The following is a 25,188-nucleotide window of genomic DNA, read 5'->3' as shown; positions in this document are numbered from 1 at the left end:
ACAATGAAAAGCTCGAGTAGCGAGCAATGGCATGACAAACATCCTCTGAACAGTCTAGAAGCTGTGATCAGCAGTTATCCCTGGTTCCTGTCATCCTGTTAGATGCATGCTCAACTTCCTCTTTCACACGCTGCTTTACTACTAGAAACGTTCATTGTCTTCCACACGGTTCGCTGTGTCTCAGAATTAATCGATAATATTGATTAAATCAATATTGAAAACAGTTTATGACAAATTAAAGTGTTACTGCTCTGAATAAGGTTTATTTTACAGCTCTGTTTTTTTTAATTATATGGTAGTCCATGACCTATTATTGCAAAGGATTTTTGATATCAACATATATATGCGGCATTCGATGGTCGGAAGTCTGACTTTTCCGATTTTCAAAAGTGTGTACGGGAAATCCCACTTGCGAAGTTGGGGGAAAAAAGTACCCCGACTTCAACGACGGACTACACTGATCTTAATATATGACTAGATAGCCGATAGGCCAAAACTTTTGAAGCCACAAGGCCGCCATATTGATCCTCCCAAGAAACATTTCTCGACATATGATCCTATACATTTACAGTGTCGAAATTTGAGACTTCAGACATTTTACAACTTGCCTTAAATACATGTATAAATTAAATGCTTATTGATGTTTACAGAAGGAAACTTGTATATTTTTTAATTAACGAATTATAACTAATTCAACAAAAGATTCCTCTGCCAAATCTAATATTGGGGTCTCAGGAACTGAGCGATAAAAGAAAAAAGGGATCACATCTCATACCGTCCACTTGTTATTATTTTTTTACTTGTTAAAAAATGGTGACCAACCCGGTCCTATACTAACTGCCGACGAGCTGTATATGTCTAAATCTGTACGTATACCATATAGTTACCAGGGTTCACTAATTCTGGTCCGGTTCGAGGCCCGGAGTCCTGCAGGTTTTTACATGTTTCCGCCCACTAGCACACCTGATTCATCTAATCAGGTCATCAGCATGCCTGATAACGATCCTGATTTTTAGTATCAGGTGTGTTGGTAGGCGGAAACATCTCAAACCTGAAGGACTTCGGGCCTTATTTTATTATATTATATATTTAGGCCATATTTAGATCAGTGGACTTTTCCGACTTTAAACCAGGAAGTGTGTACGGGAACGCTCCCTTGAACTCGGAAATCCCACTTGCGATGTTGGCGGATACCCCGACTTCACCGACGGAGTACAATGTGACGTCATGCTACAATGGCGACAGTTTTGGAAATACAGACCGTGAATGGTAAAACACAATTTACTCTAATATAAAACTAGATAGCTCTCTTCATAAATTAATTCATAAATATTCAACAAAACTTCACGCATCACAACGTACGTGACAGTATGCCGCTATCTCCCTGCATTAAGTTATACGGTTAACTACTGAACTGTATGAAATACGATTAAAAAATAATAAATGAAGCAAAACTGCGAGAAGGCAAGTTTGCTACAGGTCAAAATTTGTTTTGAGGACCAAAATAAAAAACTATTTATCACTATCCGCCATTTTGGTTGTTTACTTTCACCTCGAACGCTTTCAGGTGGGAACTGGGAAAAAACAACTCAAATAAATCCGACATCTGACCATCCTCGAATGCAGCAATTGTGTATAAGTTATACGATACGATACGATATACTTTTATTTTCCCCATGGGGAACTTTTTCCTGGACTCCGTCCTTCTGCAGTTTACAGTAAAGAGAAAACAACAGAATAGAAAGAGATAAAATTAAAAATATAAGAAGTGCAGCAATAAGTAGAAGACTTCCCAGAAGTGTTCACAGAAGTATACATGTGTAGAGAAGTACATTGCACACACCCATATACACACACACACACACACACACACACTCCTATATATATATATACACACACACACATGAGTATGTACACAACATTGCACCATATATATATATATCTTATTGCACTGAGTTAATGTCTGTTGTTAAGCAGTTTGATGGATGTCGGCAGGAATTAGTTTTTATAGCGGTTCAGCCTGGTTCTGGGGGCCCTGAATCTCCTGCCGGAAGGCAGTAGCTGGAACTCATGATGCAGAATGTGAGTCGGGTCATTAACAATTTTCTGTGCCAGTCCGGTGACGGACCGTTCATAAAGCATCTGTAGGGAAGGATGATTTCTGACCCCCATGATCTTCATGGCAGTCCACACCAGACCGGCAATCTGTGACCTTGACTGCACAGTCAGGTTGCCGTACCAGGCCGCATTGCCGTATCTGATGATACTTTCCAATGCAGCCCGGTAGAACAACAGCATGATCCTCTGCTCCATTCCATAGACCCTAAGTCTGCGTAGGAAGTAGAGACGCTGTTGGATTTTGGAGCAGAGACTTCCAACATGTACCCTCCAGCTGAGTGTGTTGTCGATGTGGACCCCCAGATACCTGTATGAACCCACCTGGCTGATGTGATTGCCTTTAATGACGACTGGCCTGTGGTCACCAACAGTTTTTGGATCAAATATCACCTCCTCTGTCTTCCCCACATTGAGCACAAGATGATTCTGGTCACACCACTGGACAAATTTCTCTATTTCTGAGAAATAGTCCAGTGGGCTACCGCCGGCCTGCAGCAAGCTGACGATAGCTGTGTCATCAGAGAACTTTATGATAAAGTTCTCTGGTGTGATGTCACACAATCATTTGTGTACAACGTGAAGAGGACGGGGAGCTGACGCAGCCCTGTGGGGCGTCTGTGCTTATAAATCTGGGTTCCGAGAGGGAGCTGTTGACCCTGACTTGCTGTGTGCGCTGTGTCAGGAAGGAGTGATACCACCTCGAGATGTACGGGTTCACATTCATCTCCTTCAGTTTACCCCAAAGCAGGTGCGGCTGCATTGTGTTGAACGCTGAGATAAAGTCAACGAACAACACACGTGCATAAGCTTCCGGGCCATCTAGATGTTTGCTGACCAGATGTGTGATGCTGTTTATAGCATCGTCAGTGCCGCGACCCCGCTTGCAGGCAAACTGAAGGGAGTCTAAGTGTGCATCCACCTCCCCCCTGAGCCGAGTCACCATCAGCCTCTCGAAACACTTCATGACAATGGAAGTTAGAGCCACAGGCCTGAAGTCATTATTGACCACAGGACATTGTTTTTTTAGGAACCGGGGTGATTACTGATTTTTTTCCAGAGACTGGGAATGGAGTGTGAGTCCACAGATCTCTGGAAGATGGGCTGCCATGCCGCTGTGAGCTCCTCTGCACAGGATTTTAGCAGAAGGACAGATATCCCATCCGGTCCTGAGGCCTTTTTTGTGCAGACAGACCTAAAAGCAGATTGGACATCATGAGGATGAATCACCAGCCTTGAGTCCTGCTCATTCATTGAAATGGACCTCGGGACCTCCCCACATTCAGAGGATAAGTCCTGGGTTTCGAATCTTAAATAAAAGTCATTCAGCTCCCTTGCCTTCTGGAGGTCATTTAGGGTGCTGAGACCTTTTTGAGCAGGAGTCAAATTGGTGATCCTCATGGTGTCCCACATTTTCTTGGAGTTGTTAGCAGCAAAGTGTTGTTCTATAGTCTCTTTGTGCTTCCTTTTTGCTTTTTTTTATAGACTCCATCTCCCCTGCTACAACCCTAATGAGGACAAGCATTGTAGGTATAATAAATGGATGTGTAAAATCCAAGCTGTTGGTTTTGGTTGTCGCAAACAGAAGGCAGTTTTTATTTGTGACTAATTAAACTCAATGGCAGAGATTCATCATGTATACTGTAAAAACAAAAAACACATGCCATATGAACTGTTTCCTTGTTTTACAGGATATAAGGCAACTTGTATGTGACTGAGTCTTGGTCTCACAGCCAATTTTCCATGCATTTTCCAAATGCATGTGATAATGAAATCCTACACCAAAACAACTTGGAGAATTGCAATTCTTTCCAAATTGGAATCCATTCTCAACACTTTTAGAAGTGCTACAGAACAACAGTTTGTCTGTTAGTGATATGAACATGCACTGCCATGTATTGTGTACCTACATTCGACTCTCTGGAATGTGGGAAGAAGCTGGATTACCTGGAGACTGGAGAGAGAGAAAAAAGTCCATGCAAAAAAAGTATGAACGTGCAAACTAAACAAAGATCTGTGATTTGAACAGTCAACATCAGAACTGTGAGTTATTGTGAATTGATAAGTGCTTGACTAAAGTGCCAACTTTTGTCATTAAGCACTGTATATTTCATTGCATTGCCAATTTCTTTTATATATTATTATCTTAGTCCGCAACAATCGTAAAAAATGCCCATGAAATTCTGAAGGGACTGGCTAGGACTGTCTACAAATTACCTATAGATAACATATGTGCCACAAATCACCATATATCCAGTATTTATTTTATATTTATTTTTATTATGATTGCTTTAGTAATTGGCAGTGGTAGAACATACATCACCACTACAAATTCAATGAATAATAATGATAATAATAATAATTACTACTACTACCGCTACTCCTCCGCGTTGAGAGGAACCAGTTGAGGTGGCTCGGGCATCTGGTTCAGATGCCTCCTGGACTCCTCCCTGGAGAGGTGTTCCGGGCATATCCTACCGGCGGGAGGCCCCGGGTACGACACAGGACACGCTAGAGAGACTATGTCTCTCGGCTGGCCTGGGAGCGCCTTGGGATCCCGTCGGAGGAGCTGGTGGGGGAGAGGGAAGTCTGGGCTTCCCTTCTAAAGCTGCTGCCCCCGCGATCCGACCTCAGATAAGCGGTAGATGATGGATGGATCGATAATAATAATAATTATTATATATGTCAAGGCATTTGTGTGACATAAATATTCACAAAAATGAATGAAAACACCCTATAAAATCTGAACATAATTTAAATTCATATAAAAATAATAATAAAAACAAAAAAAAAGTTTTTTATATAAAACATTTTTTTGAAGTACTGAAAATAGTTACTTTGCCTGGTAACAAGTTACTTTTATTATGAAGTAATTAAATTTCTAACTCAGTTACTTTTTTAAGCAAGTAATGACAACTATAACTAATTACTTTTTTAAAGTAACGTTCCCAACACTGTTTATAATATCAAAATACACATATGTAAATATTTTATTGATTAAAAAACGTTTTTTTTTTATTAGCATAGACTTCTGTAAATAATACATGCACTGTATCTGATTTATTTGGACTTTTATTGATGAAAGGTAAGCGTGAGTGATTGTTTCACACTTCAATGACATAGGTTGCTTTGATTTCTTTCGTCCACTAGATGTCCCATATGTTGCTTTCACCGGAGCGCTGATCTTTTTCAGCATAATTTGAAAGAAAGCCTCTAAAGGTTCACGAAGCTTCACCCGCACATCTCCAGGTACCAGGAAACCAAACATTATGGTTGAATGAAAAAGTCAAAAGTTTTTAGACTGACCTGCAGCTGTTGCTCTCACCTAACTGAAGAGAGTGAAGCCAAGGTTATGGAGGTAAATATGGTGCAAAAGTAACTTGTACCTGTAATTTAAAAATATATATATATTTAAAAAACATTTAGATGTAGAAAAAAGTGTAAATTTGTATCTGTAAAAGTCGTGATTTGTACCTGTAGAAATGACAACTTGTAGTGGTTGGGTCAGCATATTCATACAATAAAAAAATAATCATAGCTTCCGAGCTGTGTCATTATCAAAACACAGCCACTGACATTATACGTAATCGGTTAAACGTTTAGCTTTATCTTGTTAGCCAGAAAAAACGAAGATTTTTGTCACATCTTAATAACAGAAATAGTGGTAATACTGATAGACACAGACATTGTTCATAAACGTTTCCATTTGTATTCTTTTTATTTGGCTTCAGTGTTGAAGGCAAATGTGTATGTTTACAAGTGTTAAGAATAAACATTTGAATTTCACTGCAAAATTTGTTTTAACAACACATGGGAATGTACAGTATAGGATTTTGAAATAAAAACGGCAAAATGTCATCATGAACTCACATCTTATGAAAGGGTGTCGAGTTTAATATATCTCAGTTCAAGTATACAGGTAGTTTTTGAAGACATGAAAGAAGTGCAGGGACAAGCTATTGATCGTATGTTTACACTGGTAGGCTTCAAATCTTTAAATGAAAATCGTGACTTCAAAGTTTTCGTGACAATAACAACATGAGATGAGCTAGCTAGCATCGAATTACGAGCTATGATTGTACAATAAATCTTACCTTCATACTAAAACTTCTTTCTTTCTGCCCACTTTGAGTGCTCTGCATGTCAACCAACGTTTAAGCTGTTCCACATGGTGTTTGTATATTGAACCATGTTGAAATGTTCAAGCCTGGGACGTCCTCTTCTTCCAAAATGCCACGTGTGGCTACTCTGTTTGGAATTTCGGACTTGTGCATATTAATGATAAAAACGTGGCGTCATTTGAGATCAACCCAATGTCGTTCGCTGAACCAATGAGGTTGAGCTTTAGCCCGCCCAAATCCCTCCAGAGCCCGCCCTCTTCTTCTACGAGTACAAATCATGGAGCTCTACAAGTACTAATCAGTTTTGCACCATCTGTAGCGAGAGATTTGGTGCAAAAGTCAAGTGACTGGACAGTAACAGAAAAAACACTTGTGACTCCTGGTGGCGACTTCTTTGACTACAAGTTGTAATTTCTACAGGTACAAATCACGACTTCTACAGATATAAATTTACACTTTTTTCTACAGGTAAATTTTTTTTTTCTACAGGTACAAATCACGAATTTTACAGGTACATTTTTTTTTTTTTTTTTTTACAGTTACACATTTTTTTTTTACAGGTACAAATCAAGACTTTTACAGATACAAATGTATACTTTTTTCTACAGGTAATTTTTTTTTTTTAATACAACTAAAAAAAAACATTTTTTACAGGTACAAGTTACTTTTGCACCACATTTACCTCCATACAAGGTAGTATATATTGTGTCTAACTGACTGGTGATTAGTTAATTGAAACCAAGTGCTGTGTGTCATAGTGTGTTCAGGTACTGGCGGGAATGTGGGAAAAAAAATATCGATGCAAAAGTGTTTTTAGCCCTGGTTGCACCGTGCTTGTATGAAAAAACAACTTTAAAATTAGTTATTCAAATGTATGCTCATAAAGTGTAAATACATAATATAACCAAAAGTAAATGTTTAAAAGACTTGTTGAAGATTCAATACAAGTGTATTTGCGTATTGACGTGTACGTTTTGTGGTGGAATAGCCGAGCCAACATGTCGCTGACGCACGCTGTCCTGTTGGATGTGTACCTTAAAAGTTCACAAGGAAACACTATTGAGTCAAATAAAATGAGATACTTTTAGAGGAAACAATAACAGCAGTTACACACAATATCGGATAGCAATTTAGAAAGTACTATGATTGATACTTGATATGAAATCACAATCTTGATTTTTTTTGAAGACATGGCTGAGCACAGACACCATTACTGGAAGCATCCTGTCCCAGTTACAACTTCTTTGTAAACAGGGCAAGAATTAAGCAAGGGGGTGTAGCAACTACTTTCAAATCACCCGTTTTTAAAGCGGATATGTTTGGTGCGTTCCCAACTTTTGAGCATCACTAATAAAAAAAAATTAATCCTGCAATTGTCTGCATGTCTGTTTACGGGCCGCCTCAGCACAGTTCACATGGCTTTTTCTGCCGTTTTTTATAAAAAAATATTCTTTACTGCATAATTTTAAACATTATACTCAACCCACAGGTCAAGGGCAATAGCGCTGGACCTTACACCTCACTGCTTTCTAGACTTTGCAATCTCAGATCGTTTTGTATTTTCTATAGTAAGAAGCTACACTTAAAATTTTGTGATTGGTGAATTGTGAAGCGCATGCACGCACACACACACACACACCGACCCACACAAAATCATCAAAGAATATGGACTGTTGTATGAATGGAAGTTGTATTTTTCTTCCACCTAAATTCCTCCCACTTAACCCCTCCAAAACGCCCAAAAAACATTATCAGACATGATAAGAAAAAATCCAATATAGAGGATAATGGCTATAACCCGTAGGACAAGGGGAGTAAACAGAATGTTGCACAAGGGTTAAAAATAAGTTGTACAAACACATCATTTGATTGGGACTTTTTTCTTCCTGTCCACTGGATTATTTGTTTAATTTTATGTATCTATTTTTTGAAATTCATTTTATTGTGTGCTCTATGCAAAATGACTTTATGAGCAAATTGAAAAAAATATAATTGCCATTAATTTCATGCATTTTAAGGAAATGTGCTTTAGTTGGGATATATATATATATATATATATATAATATATATATATATATATATATATATATATATATATATAATATAACACATTTCAAGGTTTCCCAAAACCGCAGGCAGGAAGTGGGAACTTGCTTTTAAAAAGGGAGGATTTATTATTAATTATTAACAAGTATGCAGTATAATAACTATGCTTAAAAAGTAAACTGCTTGATAATCAGTTAATTTTTGGTCAACCGCTATTTTGAGTTATTTAAAAGAACATGTACGATAAAAACACATAATGCAAAAGAGCAAACAGGTCAATTAAAGAAAGTTGTCTCTGTATTTTTGTTTGTCATGAAATACAAGGAGTTTTATGTAGTTTAAAATCATTCTTCCACCTGTTGATGTGGGGCTTCACCTTGAGGTACAGTACTGTATTTGCATCTATGAATGCGGACGAGACTAGTCTTTATATGATATCTATGTGTCAGCTATCCAGTCATGTATACAGATCAGTGATCTTTATGTTCCACAGTAGGTGGCGGTATACACCGTGAGATATGATCAGCCAGTGAAGAAGAAGAAGAAGAAGAAGAAGAAGAAGAAGAAGAAGAAGAAGAAGAAGAAGAAGAAGAAGAAGAAGAAGAAGAAGAAGAAGAAGAAGAAGAAGAAGAAGAAGAAGAAGAAGAAGAAGAAGAAGAAGAAGAAGAAGAAGAAGAAGAAGAAGAAGAAGAAGAAGAAGAAGAAGAAGAAGAAGAAGAAGAAACAACCGACACTGCTAGAACGCCTTTTTCTAGCTAGCATGCGGATGCTAATAAGTTTATTTCGAACTTAATGTCGTGTAAACCCCAGTTCTAAAATCCCCATCGTTGAACGCACCATGAGTACATTATGGATGGGAAACGTAAGATCGGTTTTTAAATTGAGAAATGTTGAACTGCGGCGTGGTGATCATTTTAGCTATTCTACATACGTTGATTGACGATGCACGATAGTTGTAACAGCTAAAATAGAACAAAATAAAACGCTATTTAAACGGTTTGCTTTTTAACTTTACGCCACTATGTTGTGAATACATGATAATAGGAAGTCCTAATATCCTTGTAATGTAAATATTTATTTCACGTTATCGCCACTAACAACGTGATGCTCCAATCAACACCGCTTCAACCTCATGGCTTCACTCCAGTGCTATGTAATGGAACTGGGAATGGTGCCCCTTGATTACTGAAGGTTAAAAGGGTTACAGACATTTTAGGAACGTATCCACCACTAATGGACAATTCCAATCTTATGTCACAAGTCAAAATGGTGTTACTAGATGAAAGAAACCACCCATTGAAAAGTATTAGACTTTGGATTGTTGTAATTGTATATGTAAGGATTACTTTGATTTCAAAATGTGATGAAATGTCATTTGGCTATTATAGCAATCTGCCTGGTTTGCATGATAGTCTCATGCAAAAGCAATCTAATATGCAATTTGTTTTCACTGTGTAAAATGAGTTGCATCGCGGAAATATCAGAAATGCCCGGATTTGTCCATAATATTTCAAACTGCAATCATAATCAGGGTTTGGAGCCCCTTGAAAAAGCTCTCACCTATTTAATTGCAGCAACTTAATTATGTACTGTTTTTTTTAAGGGTCACTTTCACTCACCAGGCTTAATAGAATTGTATTTTTAGTTATAGTTCCTTTTAAACATTTTTAGGTTAAAAAAAATCCACACTTTAAAGGCATAAAAATTTTGGACAGCACTTGTTTATTGAATCTCATTAGCCAATCTCTAGACATCACCTCACATAAATGCAGAGTTTGGCATTATACAGTCATTATACAATCATCCTCATTTTGATAATGTGACCTCAGCATTAAAATGCTCGCAATCTGAATACTGTTTCCATGCTGCTCTGTAGCTGGATTCTTATATGGACGAGAAGTTCATCACCAGAGCTTTTTCTACCATGGGTGAGCAGGCAGTCAGTGTTCGGATCATACGCAGCAAGGTTCCAGGGTGAGAGTTAAATTTTGCAAAGTTTTTGTTACTGTACCTGTGATTCTGATTTATCTTTTCACAGTGCGCCGTCGTCCAGCAGTGCCTTGGGTTATTGTTTTGTGGAAATGGCCGATGAGGCCACAGCTGAGAGGTGTCTTCGTAAAATCAATGGGAAATCCCTACCAGGAGCCAGCCCGGTATGAAGAATTAATGGGAAGTTTGCCATTATTGTTTTTGCTCGGGTGACTCATTAAATTTTTTTCCTACAGCCTACAAGATTCAAGTTAAATCGAGCCACCTTTGGGAAACAAGAAACAGGGTGAGACGTAATGAAGAAGCGGGGTGTCGACTGTACCTTGAAAGTGAAAGATGACCACATGATGGCCACATATTTTAATGTCGGCACATAGTGTGTTCTCATAATCGATCCGGTTTAATCTTTTATAGTCAGATGTACTCTTTGTTCGTGGGAGATCTCACTCCAGAGGTAGACGATGGGATGCTGTACGAGTTCTTCTACAATCGATTCCCTTCCTGTCGGGGAGGAAAAGTAGTCCTGGACAGCATGGGAAACTCCAAGTACGTTTTCATTATGTCGCTGCTCAATATGGAGATAACCAGTAGAACTGGAGGTCACACTAAAACAGGGTGGCCAAGTTTGGTCCTCGAGATTCACTATCCAGCCTGTTTTCCATGTTTCTCTCCATTAACACACCTGATTCACGATCAGGATCGTTATCAGGCTTCTGCAAAGTGTGCTGATGAGCTGATCATTAGATTCAGCTGCGCTGAAGGAGGGAGACATGGAAAACAGGCTGGATAGGGGCTCTCGAGGACTGAATTGGGCAACCCCTGCACTAAATTATGTTGTTGTTGAGTATTAGGCCCGCACTAAAAAGAAGAAATTACAGAGGAGCAAAAAAATAGTTTTAAGATTAAAGTGGTATTATTAATAAAAGAGGGAACATTAAACAATGAGTGGGACAAATGTTGTTTTTGAATAGAAAAAGTAACATTCGAGCAAGTAGTTCATAACCTTGTTGGAAGTACTGAACCCCACTGAACTGCGCAATCAAAAAAAAATAAAATATATATATATATATATATATATATATATATATATATATATATATATATATATATATATATATATATATATATACATATATATATACATATATTTTTTTTTATTTTAATTCAAGAAATGGGTGTAGGGTTTTCATCGAATCTGGCTCTCTTCACCTTGAATTCAGAAAGCGTCGTCCATGCAGCTTAAGGAAGTGTTCTGTAGTTTTGCTAGATAGCTAGCGAGTTGTGCTGGACTAGAATTGCTCAACTTGGCATTGCAAATCATGCAGTTAGTACACTGACTCCCATCACTTAACTCTATATTCATAGGGCACTCTAAAACAACCACCGCTGTTTTCTTAAGATGGAACCCAGAGGCAGAAGATACAATGAAAACAGCAGAGGCACCATATTTGAACCTTGTGGAACACGATACGTTCCATTACACGTAAATTCATGTTGCAAATAATCGTCCCACTACTTAATTTTTTTTGCCCGACATAGTTTGAATGGAGGTATTACAATAATAAAGAAAATGCGATTTACCATCACAGCAGTAAAAGTCGACTACTGAGCACACCAAATTTCCTGCAACACAGATAAAATCCCTGTAGTTCGCTCGAACCACTGGTTCAGACACTATTTATCAAATGCAACCAGAGTTACAAAATAATAAAATAATTCACACTTGTTTAACTTCATTTGTTGGTAAATGGTTTGGTAAGGTGCAGCTCACTATAGAGAGAAGCCGAGGGTTGCTGTACTAAAACCATGTATTATTTAATTTTCGGCAGTGAGGTATCATGGTGCTGGTATATGGAGATCATTCCCGAAATATGACAATTAAGAAATGTGTTTTTGTTGCCTTCCACTTAGTAGTGGTTTTATAAGTTTCTGAATCTAAATGTAAACTCATTTACCGTACATTGAGATTATGTTTTGCTCTAGGGGTTGTGGCTTTGTTCAGTTTCCGGATGAGCGCCTGCAGAAGCGTGCACTGGATGAGTGTCAAGGAGCTGTGGGACTGGGTAGCAAACCCCTGCGACTGAGCTTAGCAGCTAGCAAGTAAGTTTGTTTTAGGGGATTTTTTTACATGACATTGTGGAACTAAAAACTCATATCCAACAAGTCTACAACAGAAGTTTGGCAACAACTGACACATAAGTGCAATGTGCAAATTGTCTTATTACTTAATTTGGTAAATTACTTGTTGAACTGCACAAAGTGCAATTTCTGCAGAAATTGCTTGGGAATGCTAATAGCTGAATGCTAAGATTTGAATGCATGTGCTTAGGAAGTAAATTGAAAGATAAATTATATGAAAATTACAAATGATTAATTGTAGTGTGAATGCAAAATAAATAAATAAATAAAAAGTTAAACTGCATTCACTCTAAGGAGCTTCAAGCGGGAATTGAACCCAGAATCTTCCACATGACAGTCATATGCTTTAACCACCGCAATATTGTGAATATGGAAGTATCTTTGATAATGTATGTAATTGTATTGAGTAATCGAGTGTAATACAAAGCTGAAACAATGGATTAATATAATTTAAAAGTTCAGGTCAAATGACATTTAATAAAATGGATGTGAAATTATTGTTCAATGACTATTTCAGAAATTGATATACACATTGTTATACACTTAGCATAATGGCCATGGATATATTTGCAATGTACAGTCGGAGGAGGAATTTGAACCCACGACCTCCTGGTTACTGGACAGTGCACTTTACCAACTGCGCCATCGGTATCAGACACCTGGCAATGATGATCTGTTGTATGTATAGAAGTGGGCGTGGAAAGTGTCCCATTGAAAATGAATGGTGAAAAATTTATATTTAACGTTAAATTGTGCGGAAACTGTAAGAAATATAGAATCAGATGATATATTCCCAGGTAGGCGTGGATTTTTTTTTGAAGCAAGTTGAAATCTGAACGAATGTATTATGCGGGAGTTATTGCATGGCAAAAAAGTGTGGAGAGTAAAAAGTGCCTGAAATACTAAAGGTTAGAAACAACATAAGTGAGAATGCTGTTCAGCATTCCCACAATGATAAAATTTGCAGCAAAACCATAACCTTTCCTTACAGAATGTTATTCTTAGTCATGCAAACCTTTAATATTAACAAATGACTATGACTACATACATAATTCGCTTCCTGACTCTGATAGAGGTAGGACGCATTTTATCGCTCCGCAAGTTCACTCAAGGACTTGGGAGCTGTTACATCTTTGAAAAGCAACTATTGCATCAATTAACAACTTAATAATCCACACAACTATATGTGACGAATTACCACTTTGATTATCTGCGTCCTATTGCATTCTGGGAACGGGAATTAATAAACTTCGGCTTCATCCCGTAAGCCCTTTTTCTTTTTGGGTATAACTGTATGTGAAAAGTGAATGTTGTAAATTGTTATGATTGTCCGAAAGGAAAAATGAAGAAGTAAAAAACAAACAAACAGTAATAGAAGCCTTGGTCAGGCCAATGAAAAGCTGTTATAGATTTAACTCTAAGGTTAGATTGCATTGGTGCACTACTTTGTGTAGATTTTAATTTGCAGAGTTTAATATAGTTAATCTTTATTGTCCTTTTTATGTGTATGTTTCTATTTTTATTTTGTACGGACCTGTGTCTGCAAAACCTTGACTGAGACCTCCCAATGCCAAAATGTCCTATACAGTTCCCTATATCGTTCTCTCTGTGTGCAGTTTAAGGAACAGGCCAGCACAGGCTGAAACCAAAGCCTGGCCAACAAGCACCACCTACACGCCAACCTACGATCAGTACAGCCAGTATCACCAGCAGCAGCAGCAACAGCAGCAACAGCAGGCGGCATATCCCAACTATTACTCCACCTGGGGCTACGATCAGACCGCAGCAGCATACGGCTACACGTATCCACAGTATGATTACTCACAGTATGCCCAGTCACAGGTGAGCTCTCATTTCCGTTTTGGAAAGCAATATCCATATTTTGTCAATAGAAATTATGACATCATGTTTTCTTTATTTAGGAAATCGATATTCAGGATGATGGACTTGAAGGTTGGATTGATGCTTGCACATTGAGCAGTCAAAACGATTTAATGACAAGGGTGTGTTTCAGTAAGCAACTGTGTCTGCAACTGTGTTGCAGATCCATCAGCAGAGCTAGATGTGGTGGAAACAAACAAGCGGTTCATACAGAACAGCGAAGAACTGTATGACGCTCTGATAGACTGTCAGTGGAAATCAGCAGAATTCTCATCAGAACAGGACCAAGTGATATTAAGCATACCAGACCCACTTTGCTATTAAACCTGGATGCATTTGCTTCATGAGCTTTTATTTACTGCCGTGTTCTGGGGACTTTGATATTTCAACTTTTCTTTGAACAAGGAAAGTATTTTGTTGTACTTTTAAAGATGTAAGTGAAACTAGCGGAGCAGACCATTTTGTTAGGACAAATTAAAAAGCTTTTTTTTTTTTTAACTCTTTATCCAAGGATTTTCCAACCAAATCTAGCCTTGTCATGATAAAATAAAAATAAACTTCTGCTGCATGTGTTTTTATGCAAATGTATTTTTATGTTTGTACTCATTACATTTTAATTTGAGATTCTGTTCAAGACTGCAGTGCGCAACATTGATGCACCCCAACACTTCTTTCACAATATTTTTTTTATGGCACACTACAGCCATACTAAAAAAAATAATTGAAAATTAAACTATGCTGGAACAAAACAATGCAAAAAAAGCAAACATAAAATAAGCAAAAATTTAAGGATAAATCATCAAAAACAAATACCGTTAAGTAAAACATGCCAAGTGTCTTTGAGTAAAAAAAAAAAGGGGTGGGGGGTGATGAAATAGCATAATTTGTAAGTTTTGATAGCATTCTTATTTTAGCAGCATCTATAGATAACACAATTTTAGTACTTTCATAAAGATAAGTTTTGTACATTTGTGATTTAGGAGGAAACCTGATGTAAAACCAAATATGTCAAGTGTCAACTTCCAACATGGCAATGCTTGAGGTCGCATGAAAACTTAAAACATGGTGCCCTGGCAGAAAGTTAACATGGCTTCCTTTGAATTACTGCTTTTTAAAACATGTTATTGTAGCATGAAGCTAAAACTAAAAACGTCATATCGCTAACAGACTTTGTTGTACAGTGGCACGTTTCCATTAATGTTAACGGGCGGGTGCTTATATTCGTAATATATATACGAGAACGCTCGCACGCTGTCATGGTCTCGTTTTGCATTACTTTAACAAGTTGACGGGATACTGGATCGACCGGATACCAGTTTTCCCTTTTATAAAAATTGTGCTTCCGAAATCTCTTGATTTAGATTCCGCGAATAGCGCCCATTTAAGGTTACTATCCGAAACACTGACGTTGTTGAAGCCCTTTTGCTGGTACGCCGGTAACGTTTCGGTTACATTCAGTGGTAAAACGTTTCTCTGTCAAGGTGCTACAATGGTATCAAAACTTAGTAAACTGCATTTATGGTTGTGTATTAGTGGTGGAAGTACAGCAGACCATGTATAAAGAATTTCCACAGTAGTAGCAGAATCTTTAATATGTGATTGTATTTGAACGATGTAAAAGTTACCGTAATGCATTGTGGGTAACAATTCAAGCGCGTCCCATAGCTCAGGGTTTTGATTGGTTGGTTTTACTCCTTGAATCTAAATGGAGCCTGGTGATTGGCTGGTGATACATTCTGCGTGTACCCTGGACAGAAATGGATGGGTATTAAAAAAAAATACAAAAAAATAATTATATATATATATTTAAATAAAAAACAATGTAAAAAATGAGTTTATTTTTATTTTTAACAATGCCCCAATTTGGAGTGCTAAAAAAAAGCGTGACCTTTGCAACGTTTTTGTAAAATGTGTTTTGGAAAAAAAAAAAAACTTTTGCTCTCTCTGTTGTGTCAGTAACACGTCCACAAAGTTCTATAACTCAAGAGTTACTCGAATTTATACAATTATAACGACGTTGTCTGGTGTTTTGTTCAGTCGCCACTACGACCCAAACAACGACAGTCTGACGTCATGCTGATGTCCCTTCAAACTGCCAAAAGAGGGTGCCATAGTCGTTTTAAAAATTGCCTGAAAAATCCTTTATTGGAAACCATGCGATTAGTTATGTGGTCATAAATATATATGATAGCAGGCCAGCCAAATACAGTACTAGTAATGTGTAAACAAAACTTTCTGAACACTTGAAGCTACTAGCCAACAGGTTTATCTTGTAAGGCTTAATTTGCACACAACCAGCCCCCTTGGCGGCGATAGCTTTGATTGTCAAGTCAAGTCATTTGAACTGTGTGATCGCTTTTTATGGAATCAAAACAACAAAATCAGAATCAAAAGTAGATTTTCACTTTTTTTCAGACCCACAAATGTAGCTGCAATTTACACATTTAGGTGTTTTTTTTAAGATGTTGTGTGTGCATTTATCATGTCTTATCGTTTGAAAATATACACTTCTGCTTGTAAATTGGTGAATGTTCGTCTATGCATCAGCGGGCATGCGCACTTATTTTGTAAAATACGTCATGCACTTTGTCAGTTTCAAGATATTGACACACAGTATTTACATTCACATGCGTTCAAAGGCCATCCCTCTTTTATTCGCTAGAAGGCAGTGTTACGATTTCTATTGAACAGAAAAAAGCCATCTCTTGTTTGTTTTTCTTTTTTCTTTATTGGAAGTTGAAAACCGGGAAACGAGCCTTTATATGATCTTCTATTATGTATTTGTTTAACACAAGTCGGGCGACAAAATATGACAGTAATTTGTTTCCCTAGAGCTTGCTTTACCTTGACACGGAAGATGAAAGTCATTGGATGGAATGGGACATCTATTCATGAACACAGTTAGCCTATACTCCATGGAAAGAGCTACACTGTAAATCAAAAACAACATGTTTTTTTTGGTCCTAAACAGCAATTTAAGTTGGACAAACTTGACAATTAATGATATTTATGGCAACAATGTGAGTTAGTACACATTGAAAGCACACACAAAAGCATTAATCTTAGCATTCAGCTCTTAGCATTCAGCAATTGCATTCAGCTTTCAGCATTCCCACACAATTGCACTTAGTCTAGTTAAATAAATGTGGTCAGTCATAGTGAGGTAATGAACCCGCCGGCCTTCATCTCAGGTTACAACTTGTATGCAATATTATCCTCTGCTTCCTCCTCCCTTCATCCCCTCTCCCTCTCCTTCCCAGCACAACTTCTGCTAAAGTGGTCTTGACCTTCCTTGTTGCCATCAGTGTGCCTCATCAGCCTCTATTTACTCATTTCGTTTTCCAGGATTGGCCTTAGTTTTTCAAAAATAATCTACAGTCCTTTAATTGGATTTTGTTGGGAATTTGGCGTATCTGGAGATCCTTGAAAGTGGCTGGGTTCCTCCAACCTTCCTGGAGTGAGGGTTTAGTGGCGTGGCCCCGCCATGGATCACTCCCTATTTGGTTGTCTACGCAGCCCTCACACACCAGCTCAAGACATACTTCCTGCCATTATCCAGTTGCCTCTACACAGCCACAGTAACCTCTCACCTCCCTGTGGCTACCAAGAAGGAGAAGACAATGACCTGCTTCATGAGTCAGCTCACCAGGTCAACCTTCCCCAGCGGCAACAACAGTCCTTCTACCCTCAGCAAGAAAATGACCCGTGGCTCATCTCTCAGCAGATCTCTTCTGCTAGCGCTCGGAATGGCAACAGTTTGCCGTCACTTGAGAATACCGCTTCGGAATTATGCTCCGAGGATGTCAATTCGTGTGGTGCCAAACCCAGTGGGGAACCTACGGGAACATCCTGTGAGGAATATAGCCACAAGAGTCTGTCATCGGATGAAGCTGACAGGAGGATTCCCAAAGGTAAGAACAAAGGTTTGGGTAATATGTATGTATCGTCTTAAACTAGAAATATGTTTCCACTTTTGTTATCAGTCAGCTGTACTGCTTACAATTTTATTTGAATGAGAGGATTATTGATTATAAAGTATTTTTTAGGGGTGTGTCAAAAAATCGATTCTAAAGTAAAAAGGGAAGTTAAAAGTCACGATCAAGTTATGCCAATGAAAGTTGTTTTTTGCATCGTAGGAAGAGCATTTGCCAATGAATAATGTTAACATGCTTCTCTGTATACATTCCTGAAGCGTTTTGTATGAATAGCCAATTAGCGTTGGCGAGGCAGACTGGAATAGATCATGACGATTCTTTGCACATCTATAAATTGAAGCAGAAATCAATGTCAATCAAATCCTTTTGAATCAAAAATATTTCAGAATCGAAAGTCGATTCTGAATCAAATTGAATTGTGAGACAGTCAAAGATTCCCACCCCTAGTATTTTCCCTTATAAAAGTTTGTTACCATCCTCCAGAGCCAACGGGATGTTCTATTAACATGCAGGCGTGCAGGAAATGTTCCAGTTAAAACACGGTTTAAGCATGTATTTAATTCATAATAAGTGTTGTTGTGTGTTACGGATTTGCAAGTAGGAAATAAAGAAAAGCAACATTTTGGCAAACAAAGGTGAAAAGTATTTTGGCCTAGCATTGAATAAAATAGTTTGATCAAAAGAGTTTAATTTATCATTTGAGATTATTTGTTTTATGTCTGAAAATCACAAATTGTGTTTACTCATTGCAACCACAGAATCATACAGCTTTGCAAACACTCAATTTCCATTTAATTACGTGACACAAAAGCGATTAAAATGCCACAGATTGTTTTGTTTGAACCTAGAACTTGGGTCTTTAACGAAGACAAAATAGAAAGGTCATGACCTCTGCCTCCTTAGTTCCATACAGCTCCATACTGTATTGGTTGAATTCCAGTCAAAACAAACAAAAAAAATAAACGATATAATAAGTGCTGGAAAATTATCAGTGGCATAAAACCTAATAAAAATGAAAATGAGTTTTATTTTTAAAGGCTTGTATGTGAACAATTGCAGTATAAATCATTGAATAGTAAAAGAGACTAAAAATGTCATATCTGGGAAGATTTAAAAACTTGGTGTTTAAATCATTTAGCAACACTGACATGCGGTTTTGGAGATCATTCATTGTGGAGAATTTACAGATTCCCCAAGAGAGACATTGTGTTAATTGAGAGACTGAAGCTCTTTGAAAAAAAAATATGAGGAAGCTGCCAGCAGCCGAAAACCACATTCAAAATGTTTTTAGCTCTAACTTCTTTGGCACTGAAGCTAAACTATTGTGGCAAGTTTTTTTTCTGACTTGATATCTGTATAAATGATTTTTAAATATGCACAAATCAGCATCCAATTCTTAACCATAGGATGTAACTTGAAAAAAAGTAACTTGAAAAAGAAAAGCATGTTATGTTGACAAAGAATTGATTTAGTTTGCAAAAGATCATTGAAGTTGAATAATTTTGAGTACAATAGTATAACCTAGATCTATAAACATCTGTAATAACATACATGGTAACTCTAGAAATGTATAAATGCAACTATCTGAAACGGTATAATCTTTATAGTTAACAACCACAACAGTGAGGATTAATTCCAAATCCTGTGTTTTCTTTTTATAACTGCACCCCCTTTTGACTCTCCTCCCCCATTCTTTGGTCAACTGACTGGAAAATGTTCTGTTTTTCATTTCAGAGTCCCAAGACGGGGGCTATAAGTCAGACATGACAGACAGGCCCAGAAAGGAACGCACAGCCTTTACAAAAGAACAGATTCGGGAACTGGAGTCGGAGTTTGCGCACCGCAACTATTTGACCAGACTGAGACGTTATGAAATAGCAGTCAACCTCGACCTGACGGAAAGACAAGTATGATACTTGTTTATTTGTATTAGGGAGATTAGAAGCATAGAAATACTTTCAAATCTATTGAAATAACGTCTGTAATTTTGCTGCAAGTCAAAATACTTGACTTTTTATTGACACTGTTTGGCAACACAAGGCCATTTATATTTAAGTGGTTCACATTTCATCAATATGGGAGCCACTCAAAGTCTCATTTACCAACCATCACCCTGGAATTGAGTACCATTCTATATCAATTGTAATCTGCCTTTTCTATTTTTTCATTTGTGCAACTCAGCAGCATAATTGAGGAGTGGACTAAAACCATAAATGTGCACACTCGTTTTTTACTGGCTTTTAAAATCTGCAACCGAGAAGTTATTGTTTATCATATCACCCACAGTCTGTTTTTTGTGGGATAAAATGCACAGAACCTACAGAACCTTGACCTACACACCCATAATACTATGGAGGACCAAAACTGTCAAAATAAATAAATAAATAAATAAAAGTGAAAATAAAAAACTATCTAAAAATTATAATTAAAAAATAAAATAAAAATATATAAATGGAAATAAAAACAACTTTATATTTATATATATATACATATTAAATATGAATGTAAATAAAAACAACTCTCTCTCTCTCTCTCTATATATATATATATGTATATATATATATATGTTTTTATTTACATTATTTTTTTGGGGAATATTTTTTAAATATCCGTTTTTATTTTTGCTTTCATTTATTTATTTATGTATGTATTTATTTTTGTTTGTTTATTGATTTAGTCATTTATTTATTTTTAACTTTGGCAGTTTTGGTCCTCCATATTTTTTTGTCCAGGCAAAAAGGCAGGTGCTTGAGCACCACCTAGTGGCTATGTGTGCACATGCCTTCCGATTGTCTTCATTAGAGATGCTGCTGACATGTTGGAGCCCATCTCAGCTGACTTCAGGAGAGAAGCGGACTACAGCCTGGTGGTGTCGCCGGCCAATGGCAGGATACAATATCATTGCAAAATCTTAAACTTGAAACAACTTACAATATGTTGCTCTGCATAAGAATAGCTGTCAAATTCAAAATACAGTATATGAAAATGCTGCAAAATGGCTTTCAACCAGTCCAGGATGCACTTGACTCTCATCCAAAGTCAGTTCGCATAGCTAACCTGAGACCCGAGTGAGGACAATTGGTATAGAAAATGGATTAATGGATGGATGGATGAAGGAAAATGTGATTTTCACAAAAAGGTAAAATAATAACTTAAAATAATAGCTTGTTTACCTGCTGATTGAGTAGAAGCACCTGCAGCTAAAGACAAACTGTGGCAGGCTTTTTACTCTCAAGACCTGGATTTGACACCTCTTGTTGCAACATTAGAACCAAGAGTGCAAAGAAATTAGTGAATGTTATTTGATATGCTTATTTGATAGGATGAGAAGTTATGGATGAGCAGCGACTACCCATAACAACTGATTTGTGAATCCCATCAGGTGAAGGTGTGGTTCCAGAACAGGAGGATGAAGTGGAAGAGGGTGAAGTGCGGCCAGCAGGGGGCAGAAGCACTCGAGAGACAACTGAAGAATGTCAAAAAGGGGATATTGTTGCTGTCTGAGATTTCGGGTATCGAAGGACTACAACGCTCAGCAAGCTCACCCAGAACACTGACTGATGATGGTGATGAGAGCCCAGACAGCGACCCAAGCTTAGAACATCCTTACTCATGACCTGTGGTCTCAGCCTAAAAAAAGTGTTGCTATATTAACTCTGCATTGACGATAAGCCAGTCTAACACTTGGTGGGTTGGTTGGGTTTTGTAAGAATTTAATTATTCACTCTATTAGTTACTACTGCTTATGTGTTATTTTTAAACATTTGCTGGATTCATTATTCTATTCTATTAGAAATGTTTTATATTTGTGACTGTTCTGTGCCCCAACGACAAGGCTAGCTAGGTCTGCTAATACCAGTTAAATTGGAAATACTTCGTTCCCTGGCGTTTGTGGTGTGCTTTATGATAGCAAAAGATCCTGTAAAATGCAGTTGACAAGGTCAGATAATGCTCATGGAAATCACATCATTGTGCAACTTTTTGAAGCGTCAACACTACATAAGCTCCACCTACATCTCTGTAAAGCTACCCCTTAGCACAGTTAGCAGTAGCAGTTTACAGTAGTTAGAAGTTGGCTACTTGGGTCGTCAAAATGGAAGCAGAGACAATTCATGAAACCGTTCTGGCATTCACCTCTTTTATTTAAATATATATATATATTTAATTCCTTTATTTAACAAATAGAATTTAAAAGCGGGCGGCACGGTGGTTGGCTGGTTAGCCTCTCAGTGCAGAGGACGTGAGATCGAGTCCGGGCTTTCTTCCTGGGTGGAGTTTGCATGTTCTCCCCGTACTTGCGTGGGTTTTCTCTGGGTAGTCCGGTTTCCTCCCACATTCCAAGGACATGCATGTCAGGTTAATTGAACACTCCAAGTTGTCCATAGGTGTGATTGTGAGTGTGAATGGTTGTTCGTCTCGGTCTGCCCCGTTGATTGGCTGGCAACCAGTTCAGGGTGTACCCAGCCTACTGCTCGTAGTCAGCTGGGATAGGCACCAGCGCCCTCCACGACCCTTATGAGGACAAGCGGTTAAGAAGATGGATGGATGGATGAATTTAAAAGCCAAAGCATGGCAAACATAAGCAGCACAGTAAACTTACAAGTCATTATACACAACAATAGTCATTATACCCAACAATGTAGAATTACAAAATAAGTATGAAATTAGCCAAACGAAATTGTCAGCGTTATACTGAAACCAGTATTTTAGGGCTTCCCTGCTTGGATATCAACAACAATGACGAGATAATAAGCGATTGTTTTGCTATAGCTTGAGATCATTACTGACTTCATGGTTGAGTATCTTCTACAAAATGTTATTTTTGAACACTTCACAATGTCTATTTCATAAAAATGAAACATTTGTTCCATGAAAGAGGAAGAAGTTTCGAAAAATACATCTGTGAGGAATTAACTTTGTGTTGCTAACAGTGGGGCTAACATGAACAACCAATGCACAAAGTTCTTCAGCCAATGACTGGCCGAAGTTCAAGGGTGAAAGAACTCCTACAAAGTGTTCAAAATATCAATTCAAATGGTAAGCAGAATTCCAGTGTTTCTACAGAATAGCGCTCATTAATAGTGTCACCAACTTTATCTTAAAAAATGTTATAAGTTTGGCTAGGATGCTTAAGAGGTGTGGTAGAATGTGATGTGCCATGCCACGACATTAATCACGAAGCTTATTCTACTGGTGGCGGAAGACAGCCAAGTGGTTAGTTCATTGCCTTCACGGTTCCTAGGGCTTTGAATCTTTATTTCTTTTTGTATGGCAAACTATTTTATTTGCATTTGTTTTTTTTCTCTTACCTGTAGTTGTGATTACACTTGTTTGATTCGATTTTAGATTCAATTTTTAAAACTCATTTGCTCCCAAATGCATATAAATATGTTCTATTTTAAATATTACCAGTGGCCCAAAGACATATTTATACATACAGAAGGCTTTGCAGCCTCTAAACTGAAGAGAACGGTTGAAGCAATGGTAGTTATTACAAAAACGGCCAGCAGGTGGCCGCAGAGTTCAAGAGATCAACCAGGGCCATGTTGCAAAAAGCTGTTTTCCCCACAGTTTTAAACAGATTTGTGAATAATGATGAAACTTAGCTATATTCTAATCTTAATTGCTGCAAAACGGAAACAGATACAAACATGGGCGCAAATGACACTGGTGACGGGGGGTGGACGTGTTTTTAACCCTAACCCTCCATTTTAGATTTTTTTTTGTGCTTGACACATTTTGCTGTCTTCATCATCATACACAGCGTGGCTTTTCCCCGCTATGGTCGATATTCTCCCAGGCTATGGGGGGCAGTGAAGAGCGTCTATGGCATCTGAACAACACTTCACCCAATTAGAAGTAAAAAACAATTTTATTTTATTTTTTATTTATTCAATAAACTAACAACTTCGGCAATTTGGGGTGAATGGTCTACATACATTTAACAAATGTACGTAGACACCAACTGAGTTGGTTTAATGTAGGCAGAGAATATAAAACTGCTGACAAAATAACATATGTTGAAGCTATGATCCTTACATTATACTGTGCTAAATGACTGACACAATATAAAATTTCTTTACAGTATGTTAGCGTTTTCCATTTTAAGAGTTAATAGAATTAAAATGTGTTTTTAATGCAATTATATTGAAGGTAAATGTTGTCACGCCTGGAAGGAGAGAGAACTTTCCCGGTGGGCCATCAGGGGGAGGTCGCTGCAGGTTTGTTTCACAATCAGCAATTAAATCGCGAGGGGGACTGCTATCGCGAGACCTAGAGCGAGACCGGGAAACCCCAACATGGCGGCGCCCTGCTGCTAAAATAGAACTAGCTCTATTATGCTAAATTAATCCGAATTTAACCACCATATATCTTGGCTTTTCTCTTCTCTCTTTCATCCGGCAGATTTGGAATACCATCCAGCGTGGAGGACCTTGAATGTTTCATCGACGGATATTTTTACAGTTGCGCGATGGAGGATCCTTTCGTCGAGAAACCTTCGAAGAAGAGGAAAAATGACTCAGCGACAGACACGGACGACCTAACCACTACGGACGTTTCGGTCAGTATGCTGAAGTCCATAAATAAAAAACTAGATGTCCTCTGCCTCATCCGCGAGGCCGTTAAAGAATTAAAGTTAAGCTTGGAATTCGTCAGCCAACAGGTACAGTAAGTGACCTCCAACGAGATAATGCCGAGTTACGCTCTTCACTCGCGGCTGTTTCAGCCGAGTTGGAAACCATTAAAAAGGAGAATAAAACGCTAAAATAAACTGTTTTGGATGTCCAATCCTGTAGCATGCAGGATAATTTAATATTCTCAGGCATATTTGAGAATACCTCTGACAATCCAGAGGTTGAGATAAAAAAAAGTTATGACGACGTCGTTAAAAATTCCTCAGGAGACGGTAAATAATATCTCTTTTCACCGGGTACATCGGCTTGGAGCCCCATAGGGGCAAC

General features: G+C 37.9%; 2 protein-coding genes and 1 non-coding gene across 6 annotated transcripts; 2 read left to right on the top strand and 1 right to left on the bottom strand.

Annotated features, from left to right (window-relative positions):
• The first annotated feature begins 8,975 nt into the window (after nt 1–8,975).
• On the top strand, nt 8,976–14,879 carry LOC144037795 (tRNA selenocysteine 1-associated protein 1-like). The gene is made up of 9 exons (XM_077549582.1): nt 8,976–9,144; nt 10,159–10,256; nt 10,321–10,435; nt 10,508–10,557; nt 10,686–10,817; nt 12,255–12,371; nt 14,027–14,252; nt 14,333–14,363; nt 14,455–14,879. The coding sequence occupies exons 1-9, from the start codon at nt 9,121–9,123 to the stop codon at nt 14,613–14,615; spliced, it is 954 nt and encodes a 317-aa protein (XP_077405708.1). The 5' UTR covers nt 8,976–9,120; the 3' UTR covers nt 14,616–14,879.
• A 701-nt stretch (nt 14,880–15,580) lies between these two features.
• LOC144037869 (U11 spliceosomal RNA) lies at nt 15,581–15,716 on the bottom strand. Its single transcript, XR_013289103.1, has one exon. It is a non-coding gene; the product is annotated as a U11 spliceosomal RNA (small nuclear RNA).
• Nucleotides 15,717–17,775: 2,059 nt separating this feature from the next.
• Nucleotides 17,776–23,196, top strand: LOC144037411 (homeobox protein MOX-2-like). Of its 4 annotated transcripts, XR_013288889.1 has the most exons (5): nt 17,776–17,940; nt 18,016–18,202; nt 19,961–20,133; nt 20,959–21,365; nt 21,609–21,710. XR_013288889.1 is itself a non-coding variant. In XM_077548887.1 (4 exons), the coding sequence occupies exons 1-4, from the start codon at nt 17,776–17,778 to the stop codon at nt 21,840–21,842; spliced, it is 759 nt and encodes a 252-aa protein (XP_077405013.1). In that variant the 3' UTR covers nt 21,843–23,196. The 4 variants fall into 4 exon arrangements, 3 of the variants coding, with proteins under 3 accessions (XP_077405013.1, XP_077405014.1, XP_077405012.1); XM_077548887.1 differs by lacking the exon at nt 20,959–21,365 and having other exon boundaries at nt 21,609–23,196; XM_077548888.1 differs by having other exon boundaries at nt 20,959–21,744.
• Nucleotides 23,197–25,188: the final 1,992 nt, after the last annotated feature.

The sequence above is a fragment of the Vanacampus margaritifer genome, chromosome 17 (assembly GCF_051991255.1).
Source record: "Vanacampus margaritifer isolate UIUO_Vmar chromosome 17, RoL_Vmar_1.0, whole genome shotgun sequence".
Classification (NCBI taxonomy): domain Eukaryota; kingdom Metazoa; phylum Chordata; class Actinopteri; order Syngnathiformes; family Syngnathidae; genus Vanacampus; species Vanacampus margaritifer.
This window is presented reverse-complemented; position numbering and strand designations above follow the sequence as displayed.

Bases quoted from the DNA above. Each gene is read 5' to 3' on its own strand.
- LOC144037795 (XM_077549582.1), top strand. From the start codon at position 9,121: ATGAGTACATTATGGATGGGAAAC. The intron at 10,818-12,254 runs GTACGTTTTCAT...GTTTTGCTCTAG, and splicing joins GACAGCATGGGAAACTCCAA to GGGTTGTGGCTTTGTTCAGT. The intron at 14,253-14,332 runs GTGAGCTCTCAT...TTCTTTATTTAG, and splicing joins CACAGTATGCCCAGTCACAG to GAAATCGATATTCAGGATGA.
- LOC144037411 (XM_077548886.1), top strand. From the start codon at position 17,776: ATGGATCACTCCCTATTTGGTTGTCTACGCAGCCCTCACACACCAGCT. The intron at 18,203-19,960 runs GTAAGAACAAAG...TTTTCATTTCAG, and splicing joins TGACAGGAGGATTCCCAAAG to AGTCCCAAGACGGGGGCTAT. The intron at 20,134-21,608 runs GTATGATACTTG...GAATCCCATCAG, and splicing joins TCGACCTGACGGAAAGACAA to GTGAAGGTGTGGTTCCAGAA.